Below are 12,549 nucleotides of genomic sequence, written 5' to 3' on the forward strand. Positions count from 1 at the left end.
GAGGGCGCCGGAGGCGATCGGCGGCGATCGAGGGTGCCGAGATTAGCTCTCGAGAGGAGGAGAGAGGACGAACCGCCCGAACCGAAATTCAAAAGAGTACGCATGATGATTGGACCTCTATAATAAAGTGTTTTATTAATGTAACTAATTTAATCGAAAAATTTAGGACGGGAATACCCCTGGACTTAATTGGGCCGATTAAAGGTGCAAAAACTTTTAGGTCAAAAATACCCTTGGGTTCAAAAAGGCCCAGTTATTCTCATCCGTTAGATCGCCCATATAATACACATGATCTGGTGTATTATAATGCACCGTAAAATTTTCTTGGCAAAATATAAATGGGAGCGAGGTCAATATATACCATGGCCTACTATCCATACGTTCTTTAAAGGTCAATGACATCTCAGAGAAACTAGCTAGGGAGGGAAATGAAAGATGAACTGGTCATTCATTCGAACTCCCCAATGTCCTTCTTTCCGGCAAGGATCCTTGAGATCTGGAGGCCCCGGCTGAAGGCCTGGTTGAAGAGCAACCGTGTCTGGAACTCTGAGACAAAGGGAAACCACGACAAGAAGCCGATGGGAAGGAAGAGGATGAGACCCATGATGTTGTCATATGCCCTCCCTAGCTCCTGGATGGAGTCCCACAGTATAGTCCTCTCGATCATTGGAGCGCATGCTTGCCCAATCTGCGAAGAAGGAAGGAAGGCTCAACATATGTATGCATACATGCTACTTGAGTTTGCTTCTGATCAATAATGAGCTTTTCAGTCCGTTAACTAGTAGAGAATTAATTAATTAATTAGTCAGTGTTGTTTTCTGGTTCTGTGCTTGTTCGCACGCTCATGAGCAGGTAGACATTTTTTTGTTGCATATACATACAAATTAAAGCTCAAAATTAATAGTAGATAAACAGAGGGTTTTACTCACCAGAAGAATACACCAACCAGTTGGTAGGAACCCGAGAGTACAAGCCAATACATCAGTAATTGTTAGGCCGCCTATAGCAAATAGGACCGCCATCACAGTGACAAAGCCAAGAAAGAGAATGCCCTTGATGATGCGGAACATAAGCTGAAGATCTGTCCCAAATTTCTGCCGTCCTATGGAAACCATCTGAAGAGAATTGAGGTACAACATCCAGATCCAAATGTTATGCGTCCATTGGAGACAGGTAACTGATCAAAATTAAACGAAATGCCAAAGCCTTACCTTCAATACTATTAGAACCGTCAGCATAACCAGCCATGACAACCCATACACCTAGAGGTGGATCCATAGGAAATGAAAAATACATCCATTAGGATACACTGCAACCAGGCTGTAATGAACTAGTACAAATTGATTAAAGCACATCTTAGTTATGTAGAGAAAGTACCAGAATGCTTGTGTTGTGGCGTGCAATTTTGAGATGATACACAATACCATACTGGTAGATCAAGAAACGAAGAGACATGAGGATTTCCAAGATGAGAGCACGAACACTGGTTTTCCTGAGGTGCGCCTGCTCACTTCTCCACCAAGCCTCCCAGCTTTGATCTCCAGACATACCGATACCCCCACGGTTACCCATCCACTTCCTCCAATCTGTCCAGTCATCAACCGTCTTCTGCCACTCAAAGCATGATGGATTGAAGATAAATGGTGCAAACAGCCAAGATGCCACCATGAACCATATGGAGAAGGTGACAAATAGGTACAAGCTCGAGTTGGTGCGGTACGACCTTCCATAGGCTAGATATACAACCAGAAGTATTAACAGCTCAAGTCCTTTAACAAAGTGGCTTCGGGAGTACATGCGATAATTTTCAGCAAACTTTGCATGGTACACAACAAACCCACGTCCTGTAGGTATGTATTTGGCGCCACCATGGAGAATTGTCCGCCCGTAGTAGTGTGTTTTGGTGCCAAGCTGGAATGTGAAGAACACAGAGGCCAGCTGAAGCTGCATGATGATGAACTCTCCTAATGCTGTGCGAAATCCCTTCTCTAAGCCCACTTCCACGACCATTGGGAGGACAAGCAGCAAACCAAGCTGGAAAACTGACTGTGAAGCGAGCACATTTTGAAGAGGCTCGATATTCTCCTGAATACGTGGATCCAGCAAAATAGACTTTTCCAGACCACTCAAGACGAGATATAACCTCCCATACAAAAATACATAGACTGTAAGTACAGTAACCTGAAAGGAGGAACTATGGAGTCAGTATCCCAAAATACCTGTATGCAGAATGAACACATAATAAGTGTTGTCCTGTTGAGAGTGACCATTTTAAGGAAATCGTATTAATGATATTAACTGAAATCCTGAGAGTGACCATTTTAAGGAAATCGTATTAATGATGCCAAACATTGTTGATTTTCATTCAAATGATGATATTGGTGCTTAACCATTTTAACATACTGGTGCATGATGATATAAATAGCTTGAACTTCGATCATCTCCACCAAATTCTCCTGTTTTCTTTCACAGGATTTTTTGATCTATAAATAACTCTCATAATTTGGATTTTAAATAAATATTCACCATGGTTCTCTCCTAGCTACCTACAGTCCACTAAAAAATGCATCAAAAAGGAGATAGCCTAGGCATTATTTACAGAAAATGTTCCTCCTTGATATCTGAAGTTAATTTATTCTTACCATGCTACTGAAATAAAAGCCAACTGTAGTGAAGTAGAAAGATAGCATTCTGTAGAAGTCAAATCTGCGTCCAAGACGATAGATGTCACGACTCAATGTTTGTTCACCATTGCCATTGGCAACCTTAGCTTCAAAGCTTGAAATTTGATTCATTCCCATATCACGTCCTTTACCAACTTGCATATACTCATGATGTGTGATATTTCCTCCTCTCATTGTTGAATTAAAACCTAAGAAACATTAAATTCAGTAAATGCATTTTCAGTAAAGGATAACTGCAAAATGTTGGCAAGAGGTGTAGACTTACCTGAAAATATATCTTCACTTAAATTTATAGTCTTGGAAGCTTTACTTATGCCACCCCTAGTAATATGGAAGAGTCTATCAAAAATATCAGGATGGCCATAATGGAACCGAACCCTGCAGTGGTACATCACAATGAGTTAGAGGGACACAAAGCCTCATGATCAAAAGAAAATGTGCATCTTGCATACATAAATAAACATACAAACATGAGAAAGGATTGAACAAAACTATTTAACAACATGACAAAAAGTTGAGTGATCCTTGCTTTCATCTCGTAATACTGTTAGTTGCCTTTGTACATAGTACGGTTGTCCAACATGGTCTGACATATTTGTGCAGCAATTTTCAAACGATCTTGAATTTCTTTATTTTCCCACTCACTAAACCTTCATATTCCCTGAATTCATAATAGTCTAGTTGACATAAGTTGACGAGATCACAGCGAGTAAATCAAGATTACCAGGCTTCCCAGCAAATTATCAGGACTAGGCGGACCATCTTAGCAGCTACAAGTAAATCAAGATTCTAGAGTATCCCTGGCCACATACAAGTGTCACTTAATGAAAACATGGTTTTATTATAAATTTCAGCAAAGTTTCAAGTCGTGGTTAGAGCAAAAGTACATTTTAGCTACAAAGTGCCTGGAACTTGAATTGTTATGGCCTTAAGAGGATACAAATCACAGTTAGCTCTTCTCTTTTGTCTAACCATAAGTAGCAATGCTTTAACTCTTTTATATCAGACTTATGTTCTCCTTAAAGACAAATCCAAAGTTCTTGCCTTCTTTGTAGCACATTATACTATTCTTACTAGAGGACAACTGTATTTGACAAATTGCGAATTTAGTGTAAAGCATTAAGCATGTACATAATTTAATAAACTTTATTAATGTCTAAGACTTTAAGTATGTAAAGGAAGTTTTTTTGGCATGAATTCCTCGCAAGCTAAATCTGAAGTGAATTACAAATACTCCCATGGTCGTGGACTTGGTTTGACCAAAACGAGATAGTGGAACTGACAGCCAACTCAAATTTTTTTCCCATTCTAACTAAAAAGCATTGGATTAATAGTTTCTCTACGAAAATGAAAATAATGTTACATACTTGAGAGGATTTGCCAGAACTCGCTGTCCAATCGTAACAAAGCTGGTCTCTTGATTTGACATAAACCAAGCAAGTGATGAAACACTAGATAAAAACAAAATGTTACTTACATAAAAATATATCATAAATGGATGAACAAGCATAATTGGACAGAACGTTGGATAGATGGATATACCTTCCAGTAAAAATATGCTCCCGGAGACCTAATATAGTGGGTTTGCTCTGTCCATATTTGGTACTCTCGAACTCCTCCAGCACATTTCTCATTTTAAATGCCTCTTCGAGGTAATTATCCTACTAGTAAAAAGGCAATAGTTACCATTAATTTATTAACATTGTCCTGTTAGTTCAGTATGTAAGAATAGTTTAGGACCTATAGGTTAGTTCTAACTGACTCCACATGGTTTCCCTATGACACCTACATGCATATATTGACCAGCTGGGCCACAATTCATATTATCGTTGTTTCTCTTTGCAGCTAGCATGGTATTGGTATTATAACCAGCATTGGGCTCAAGACTTAGATGTCACAATTTAAGAGATTGTTCTGTATGGTTGCATGTGAACATGACTTTTAGTGTTTTTGGGCAGAAAAGAGTGTGCGGCAGCAAATGAACACGATCCAGTAGTACAACTGGATAGTGAGACTGTTTTGAGTGTGTTTGGACAATGTCGACCAAGTGTCGTTAGCTGTACCCAGTTTTTGCGCCGGCGCACCGGCCCAACGGTTGGGCCGGTCAAGCCCGAGCCGTCCGATCTGGCCCCCCTGAGCCGTCAGATCCCTTCGTTCCCCACCTCCCATCTTCAACCTCTCGCACGGAAAAAGGGGGAGGTCTGCCTCGCACATGGGTCGACGCCTCCGCGCACGCCAACCGCCTCGCCTCCTCACCGCCGGTCGCCCTCACCGCCGGTCGCCGCCCTCGCCGCTGGTCGCCGTCCACACATATGTCGCCTTTGTGCGTTTCTCACCTCCGTTGATGCAGCAGTGTGCGCCCATGGATGCAGCCTTGTAGCTCCGGTGCCACCGCTCGCAATTCCAGTGCATGACGGCCACGCTCTGGTGGCGACGGTTCGCCGGAAAATAGCGCTGCGATGGTTGCAACTTCTCTGATTGTGCAGAGTCTAGCTTTCCCTCTCAAAGGTTGAAGCTTTTTTCCTCTACGGTAGAAGCTTTTCTGTAAACGATTGAAACTTTTTTCGCACATACGATTCAAAGCTTTCTCTGTCGAATGGTTGCAACTTCTCTGATTGTGCAGAGTCTAGCTTTCTCTCTCAAAGGTTGAAGCTTTTTTCCTCTACGGTTGAAGCTTTTCTGTAAACGATTGAAACTTTTTTTGCACATACGATTTCAAAACTTTCTTTGTCGAACGGTTGCAACTTCACTGATTGTGCAGAGTCTGGTTGTAGCTTTCTCTCTCAAAGGTTGAAGCTTTTTTCCTCTACGATAGAAGCTTTTCTGTAAACGATTGAACTTTTTTTCGTTTTGAGCAGCGCCTGGGTGAAAGCTTCCTTTATTGTTCGATTGAAGCTTTTTTCGTCAAAGATTGTAGCATTTCCTGTAAACGGTTGTAGCTTTCCTCGATAGCACTGAAGGTTTGCAGCTTTCTGTATATATGGTTGAAGCTTTTCGTATAGAGGTTGAAGCTTTTTTTTAGCAGTTGCAGCACACGGGTTCTGTAGCAGGTTCTACAATGCCTCGCTTGCAGGTTCGCCGGGATACGACACCCCCAACAGCGGCGACCATGGGTGCCAGGACTGCAACATCGCCGTGCACTCCCCAAAAACAGCACTCGCTCGTACCAAGGCGCCACCATGGTCGCTACGCAGCTACTAGGATCACCGGCGAGCTCCGAGCAGATGTGTGACAGCGGCGGCCGTGTGGCTGCACGGCAGGGGATGGAGCAGCCGCTCACGGCCGTGGCCGAGGCCTGCGAGGAGCTGGAGCCTGGGATGGAGGCCGACTGCGGCGAGCTCCGCTTTTTGCCCTTCGGCGACACCTGTGAGCTGCGTGAGGAGGTTGTGGAGGAGCAGAGCCGCGGTGGCTGGAGGTGGAAGAAAGGGGCAGAGGAGAATGAAGAGAAAGGGATAAGTCATGATATTTGGTTCGCACGTGGGTGGGTCCACTGTCCTTACGTGTCGCAAACTGAAAGGCTGGAGCGCTGCGTGCGTGGACGCGTCCGGCCGAATTTCGGCCGGTGCGCCGCACCCAAGCGTTCCCAATTCACAAATAGCTGATGGATCCGAGTGAAGATGCCAAGGACTCATAGGAGTGAACCAAGTCACAGCTGCAGACCACATAAGCCTAAATTGTTGGCCTGGTTGGGCCTTCTTCGACAAACAAAGCTGATAAACTGGTTGACGCATGAAACTGAATACACACAATGTGAAAATGGAAACTGTACCTGATTCATATCAATGAGCTGGAGTGCTTCTCCCCTGGTGAATATTATGGCATGATTTTGATTTTCAGGTTTTCCCTCCCCAATATTTGTGGGTTTGCCAGGAAGCTTGATGCGGTAAATTTCCTAAATCAAGTTTAGCACAAAATATAAAAATGTCACTGAAATAAAGATGCATATGCAACAGATGGCCAGTTGCTGCTTTACATGAGTTTCTGTCTGTATACAACAATCGGTGAGTAAAATATGATGAGAAACTACTACCCACATACAAGTGTAATTTTTGTTTTAAAAATATTATCTAGAAAAGGAACATAATAAATGAAGTATTCTACCTTTAATTAGAAAAATGGGGTAAAGATTTTGTGCAAATGATGTTAAGTGAAAATATTTATCTTTATATTCAGTAAGTACCTCATCATACTTGTCACCCACTCCTTTGACAAGAACAGAATAATAAGTCTTCTCTGTCATTCCATCTGTATTCGGAGCTTCTACCTCGTCAATATAAGCAATCCGCAATGACGGGTACCTGTGCATTTTAAATATCAGATGGATTGTAGTAACCTTAATATTTAAGAGAAATGAATGCGTTAGATTTTGTACATCATCATGAGGTTAAGGATGTTCAGATAGCGAGCTTTCTCTTTGGGATCCTTGGATACTTTTTGCATGCCATAGACTTGACAAGAGACAACATAGGTGAATTTGATATCAACAATGGCCAGGTCCATATCTGCAATGGATTCACCCTCTTGATAGGATGAATTTGTTCTCTGGTGATCCAATTTAGTTCTCTGGCGATCCAATTTAGTTCTCTGGCGATCCAATTTAGCTGCAACATACTAATGGACTCAAAAACATATGCAGATTTGCAAAGAATGGAACAAAAATCATGGGCGTATTTGGAAAAAATGAAAAATAAATCATGGAGAAACAAAAGTTAATCTAACCAATGCCATTTTTATCTTGACTACATTGAATCTCAAGCGCCCTCCTGTAGTACATCATTCCTCTCACTAGCACAATAAAACAAAGTTAGATAGCAAGATAGATGTTCGTTCATTCAACACAAGAGAGTTAGTGACTTTACCAGTTCTGGTGAGTGTTTGTCCCCTATAAGATGCCCAGAGTGAGATCTCCTCCATCATTGATTTACGGGACTCCTCATCCTTAGGTTTTATGCGCTCAAACAAATTCTTCCATTCATCTGTTAGCATGCAATAGTTCATTGTGAGCATTTACTGACAGCAGAAGATAATCAACCTACACAACTGTGAGATACATGACCTGGATATATTTTCTGTAAATAGAAAAGGATGGATATCCCATCCTCATTTTTTTTATGAAGATCTTCTGTCGAAAAGAGCACCTCCTCTTTGAAGTACGGAGTTAGAACACTGATGTGAAAACAGAAATGCTGTTAATTGGATATTCTCCAGCAAAAAATAATCTTAGAGCAGTACGATCAAAGTGTCAGAAAAAACAAAACTAGCAGAGAAATCTATAGGTGAGTTCACCTAACAGTTCAAAATTGAATTAACTACGTGCCAAGAAACAAAAAAGGATTGGTGAAAGAATAAGGTGGAGGGCTAGCAAGTTGGGTCTCTTACCTGAAGGACATCATGCTGCTGACCTGTGGAGCCTTTGGCATCTTCATAAATAGTGAGTTTGCAAAGAATGTCATCCTGCGTCGAGCTTCCAAGTTTATTGGTACATAAATTGCAGATTCTGTAGTTGTCAGCAACAATCGAAGCCTAACACACTGTGAACACAGAATTCCAATAGATAATGAGGACACTACTATTTGAAAACTTATAGAAATTACTGGTATTGAAATAAGTTGCTAAAAAGATAAATGACCTTTTCCCTCCGAGCTTCATCCTTTATTGAGTCCAGATTTATATTTGCAAATAGTTGACTCTCTCTGTTCTCATCCTTCAAAATACTGGGATTTGCAAGAAAGTTGGTTGTCAAAACTTATTCCTGAAGGTGCACATTTCGGCAATCAGCATAGGTCTTACCCTTTTCCGTTCTTCATGATATCTTGTGTGATGATTTCCATTGTATCTTGTAATAGATTGGCAATCTGTGTCATTATTGTAGTGTCATTCCCCTCTTGCTCAATTTCCTGTAAATCGATTGAACAGTTTTTGTAGTGTTGAAATGGAAATATTGTATGAAAAATATCTCTTGCTAAGAAATCAAAAGAACGTTACTTATCAGTACCAATAGTAGACTTAGCAGCTTATTGAATTTATCGCTTAGCAGATGAAGTTCATCCAATCGGAAATCTCTCACAAGTGACAGGTTGCGTATGCTCTCTTCAAGACTCTCACGTATTTGATCAAGAACTCTGTATCCATGAAACAATGGAATAGTAAATCAATTAGTTAGCGACATAAGCACATACTAAATTAGTTTTTTAGAAGAAACACGTTATGCCTTACTTCATATCACTTGTTTCTGCTATAAGGCTGTACAGAATATCTAACAATGTCTCGTAACACTCTATTACGGCATAATAGGTGTATGGATCCTGTTTTATCCTCCTTAGTAGTTCTTCATCCCTTTTCTTGACACTCTTTGCGATATCAAGTGCCATTGGAATCTAAGACATCATAGTCATGAGCATTATGGTATTACCTCAGACAAAATCGAGTGGTAAACAAGTGAATAATTAAATGAGCGTACCTTGCGAGCGAGAAGGAAAGGAGGCCACTGAGTAACGCTAGTGTCACCCACAGATGAGGGAACAACCAATAAATCTCTCTCGCTTAGAAGCAAACGCAAAACAATTTTAGAAGCATGTTAACAAAAAGAAAAGAAAGAGACCAACATCAACAACAAAAGTATGTTAACAAAAAGAAAACACTAACAGCAACAACAAACCTATTGCTTATTAAGTCTTCCTCTCGCAAAGAGATGATGAATGCATTCCATATGTCAGAGAACTTCTTTTCCATACGCGAAGTCCAGTCATCCTGGTGAAAAGATTTCACACAAATATTAGACGAGACAATTAACCAGCTACTGTGTCAGCCAAAAAGAATGTCGGAAAGACGATTTCTGACAAATTTCAGAAAATTTGGACCTGCTCATGTCTCTTTGGTTCACTACGATGTGTAGGCACAAGATTTTTACCAAAAGCTTTTGGGATTGCCTCGAATCTTGATCTTAACATCCCAAGGGTTCGGATCTGCACGAAGGTAAACGTTCTGCAAGCTTTACTAGCAGTAGCTAAAACATCAACACTCCCAAGGGTAAAAATAGACATGGTACGAACCTCTCCCAAGCGGCTGAAGGCACCATTTACTCCGCCACATACTGTGGAAAAAATAGCATACCATATTTGCGTATCGATGAAGTATACCTATATGAAAAATTAAAATTATCAGCCTGGTATTTACCCCACCCCCCTTTCCCACACACACAACACATGAATTGATACATACCATGACAACTGGTGCCCATATAGTAAAAACAACACCTAAATTATGCTGCACTGTGAAAAAGTAGCATCCTATCAGTGTTTGAAACCTTATGTAATGAATTACATTTGATAAAGCACCACTACAACATAATCTTACAGTATGGAAAGAATTCGTGCCAGATGTATCTCCCCCGTCCCAAAAACATAATTGTCTTGGTAGGTCCAACTAGAGGAGAAATCTGCCAACAGTGATCACAACACAAAATAATGTCAGTACACTTTCAGTATTTCAAGCTGCTTAAGAGGAAAAAAAAATTGAGGTCACTCGGGGACAAGAAGGAAATAAGCAACTGAAGGCGTTTAGGATTTGCACTTAATTGATACAGCCCAACATGGGTATATATAGAACACGGAGGAGGGCAACATATGCCAAAAGCCAAAGATTATAATACATATGAATCATGATACATTAATCAAGTTGGTTAGCATCCGTGTTGCCGACTGTAGGAGATGTCCGTGCATGTCCCATGCACTATGATGTCGAACACCTCCCTACCCCACTCCAGTCGGAGCGGGAGTAGTATGGGAAATGATTTTTAATTGAATATCCAATGGACCAATTTCTATCTAACCACTCTTGAGTTTTTTAATTAGTTAGTGTTCAAAGATAAAAAGGTTGACTGCTGACTTTCTATAAGAGGACATCTATTTTGAAACGGATGGAACACAAATTTGAGTAAAGTGCAAAACAAACTAGAAACTGCTGGATTATTTTGAGCAAATACTAGCCATTACATCATAAATTTCCTTAGCAAACAATCATAAATCCATGGTGATACTTGAACTAGTAAAAATGTTATTATACTGGCTAGATTATACCAACCTCAACATAATAACTGAAGGCGAGCTTGCATATGAGCAATAGAACCCAGAATGTAGTGTACCTATTTTACGAAGAAAAGTGTTTAGTTTTAGGCAAAGGTGGTAAGAGGGAGAGGAAGAGGGAGGGGGACAGAGAGGGACAGAGAGTTACTTAAGAAGTGAACATGTGTCCTCATACATGCCTCGGGCAACATATAATTTTGGCTGATTAGTAAAAAACATGTCAGAACCGAGCACTACAATCAGTTCGACTAAGAAGTCAAGTAGATAGATCTAATCAAATATACCTGCGTCCACCACAAAAGAAATCTAATAACGTGAGCATTTGAATGCTCCAGTTTCCTTCGAATTGGTAGAAATATGAAAAACAAGGCACTGAAAATGTTCGGCAACATGTAAAGAGCAACTGCAACATTATAAATTGATTGACACTGGAAATTGCCGATCCAGTTGCTGAAGAACTTGATAAGGCCTGTGGGATTTTGAATAGAACTTGTGTACGTCACTGGAAGAATTATCAACCAGCCAATCGCTACAACAAATTTCAGAATATGCCGTATCATCTGCGAGCAAACTAGGCTCCTCCAAGCCTTCCAGTTAAGAACTATCTCAAGTGTGGCTGAAAAAAGTTTAAGAGACCAGTTATACAAACCGTGCAGCATCTGAATACAGAATAAAAGCCAGAGTAGTTTCGAATTCTGTTCAGAAGCCAAAAGGAAAGTAAGCAAGGGCCGCTTAAAATTAAAATAAAACAACTAAGCAAGGTTACGAGATTCACAAAGGTCCGGAGACTCAAAGTGCATCTGTACCTTGAAGGAAGTTTAGAAACGCAGCTGTCACGAATATTGTCATAACATTTCTGAAAACAGCTGGTTCGAATATAGCAGAAAGTGATCCAGAAGGGCTCCATGCAATAATTACCATGGCCTAAAAGGAAGAAAAAACATGATATGGCAAATAAAGAAACGTAACATCTTTTAATTCAATGATCAAGTCCATACCTGGAAAGCTAATAATAAGAAAGCCCACATTCTATCAAAACTTCTGAAGACATGCAAAAATGTACGAACTTCAACAAAATTTGTTTTGGACATCCTCCGCCCGCTAATCAAATGATCATGTCGCTGCATATTGGAGACATCTAAAGTTAGTTCTCAAATGTACTTAATTTGATCATATTTTTTTCAGAAAAACACATACGAACCATTGAATGCAAATGCATACATGTCCCATAGGACATCTAGATTACATGCTGACTGTTAGGGCGTCCGGCTGGGCGACCAGGGAAACGGACATGCCCGGTGGCTGCCGACGGATTCGTGGCTGCTTTTGGGCTGTCACAGCTTCTGATTCCAGCGGCGAGTCAGATGATGAAGACGACGACGCCTGGGCGGCGAAGGAGGTTGCATCACCCACAACTTCGGACATGTTTTGCGATTCCCTCGCCATCGGTTACTCGGTGGAGGAGGTGGCCGCGTGCACTGACACCATCGTACACTGGTGAATGACGAGGACAGGGCTAACTGACGATAATCAGATCGAGGTGTTTCGGCGGATTATGCACCCATCAGTAGAAAAAGGGTCTAACGTGGAACTCATTAGTCCCGGTTTGCAATTGAACCAGAACTAATATGACCATTAGTGCCGGTTCCAACGGCCAGGCAGGCGGCGCTCATTAGTACCGGTTCGTGGTGAACCTTTAGTACCGGTTCGCGCCATGAACCAGTACTAAAGAGGTGGTGGCCTAGTACCGGTTGGAGCCACCAACCGGTACTAAAGGTGGT

General features: G+C 41.2%; 1 protein-coding gene across 1 annotated transcript; it reads right to left on the minus strand.

The window, feature by feature from the left end:
- Positions 1–256: 256 nt before the first annotated feature.
- Positions 257–11,685, minus strand: LOC119366435 (callose synthase 7-like). Its single transcript, XM_037632171.1, has 29 exons — positions 11,575–11,685; positions 11,053–11,384; positions 10,917–10,969; positions 10,767–10,827; positions 10,041–10,122; positions 9,906–9,955; positions 9,737–9,823; positions 9,545–9,649; positions 9,343–9,434; positions 9,145–9,226; positions 8,901–9,061; positions 8,680–8,806; positions 8,475–8,581; positions 8,314–8,398; positions 8,064–8,215; positions 7,741–7,850; positions 7,544–7,660; positions 7,404–7,469; positions 7,057–7,285; positions 6,865–6,982; positions 6,454–6,576; positions 4,227–4,345; positions 4,052–4,135; positions 2,950–3,062; positions 2,643–2,872; positions 1,378–2,181; positions 1,212–1,262; positions 930–1,115; positions 257–688 (listed from the first exon to the last, which is right to left on the minus strand). The coding sequence occupies exons 1-29, from the start codon at positions 11,615–11,617 to the stop codon at positions 449–451; spliced, it is 4,209 nt and encodes a 1,402-aa protein (XP_037488068.1). The 5' UTR covers positions 11,618–11,685; the 3' UTR covers positions 257–448.
- Positions 11,686–12,549: the final 864 nt, after the last annotated feature.

Source organism: Triticum dicoccoides, chromosome 2B (genome assembly GCF_002162155.2).
Source record: "Triticum dicoccoides isolate Atlit2015 ecotype Zavitan chromosome 2B, WEW_v2.0, whole genome shotgun sequence".
Taxonomy (NCBI): domain Eukaryota; kingdom Viridiplantae; phylum Streptophyta; class Magnoliopsida; order Poales; family Poaceae; genus Triticum; species Triticum dicoccoides.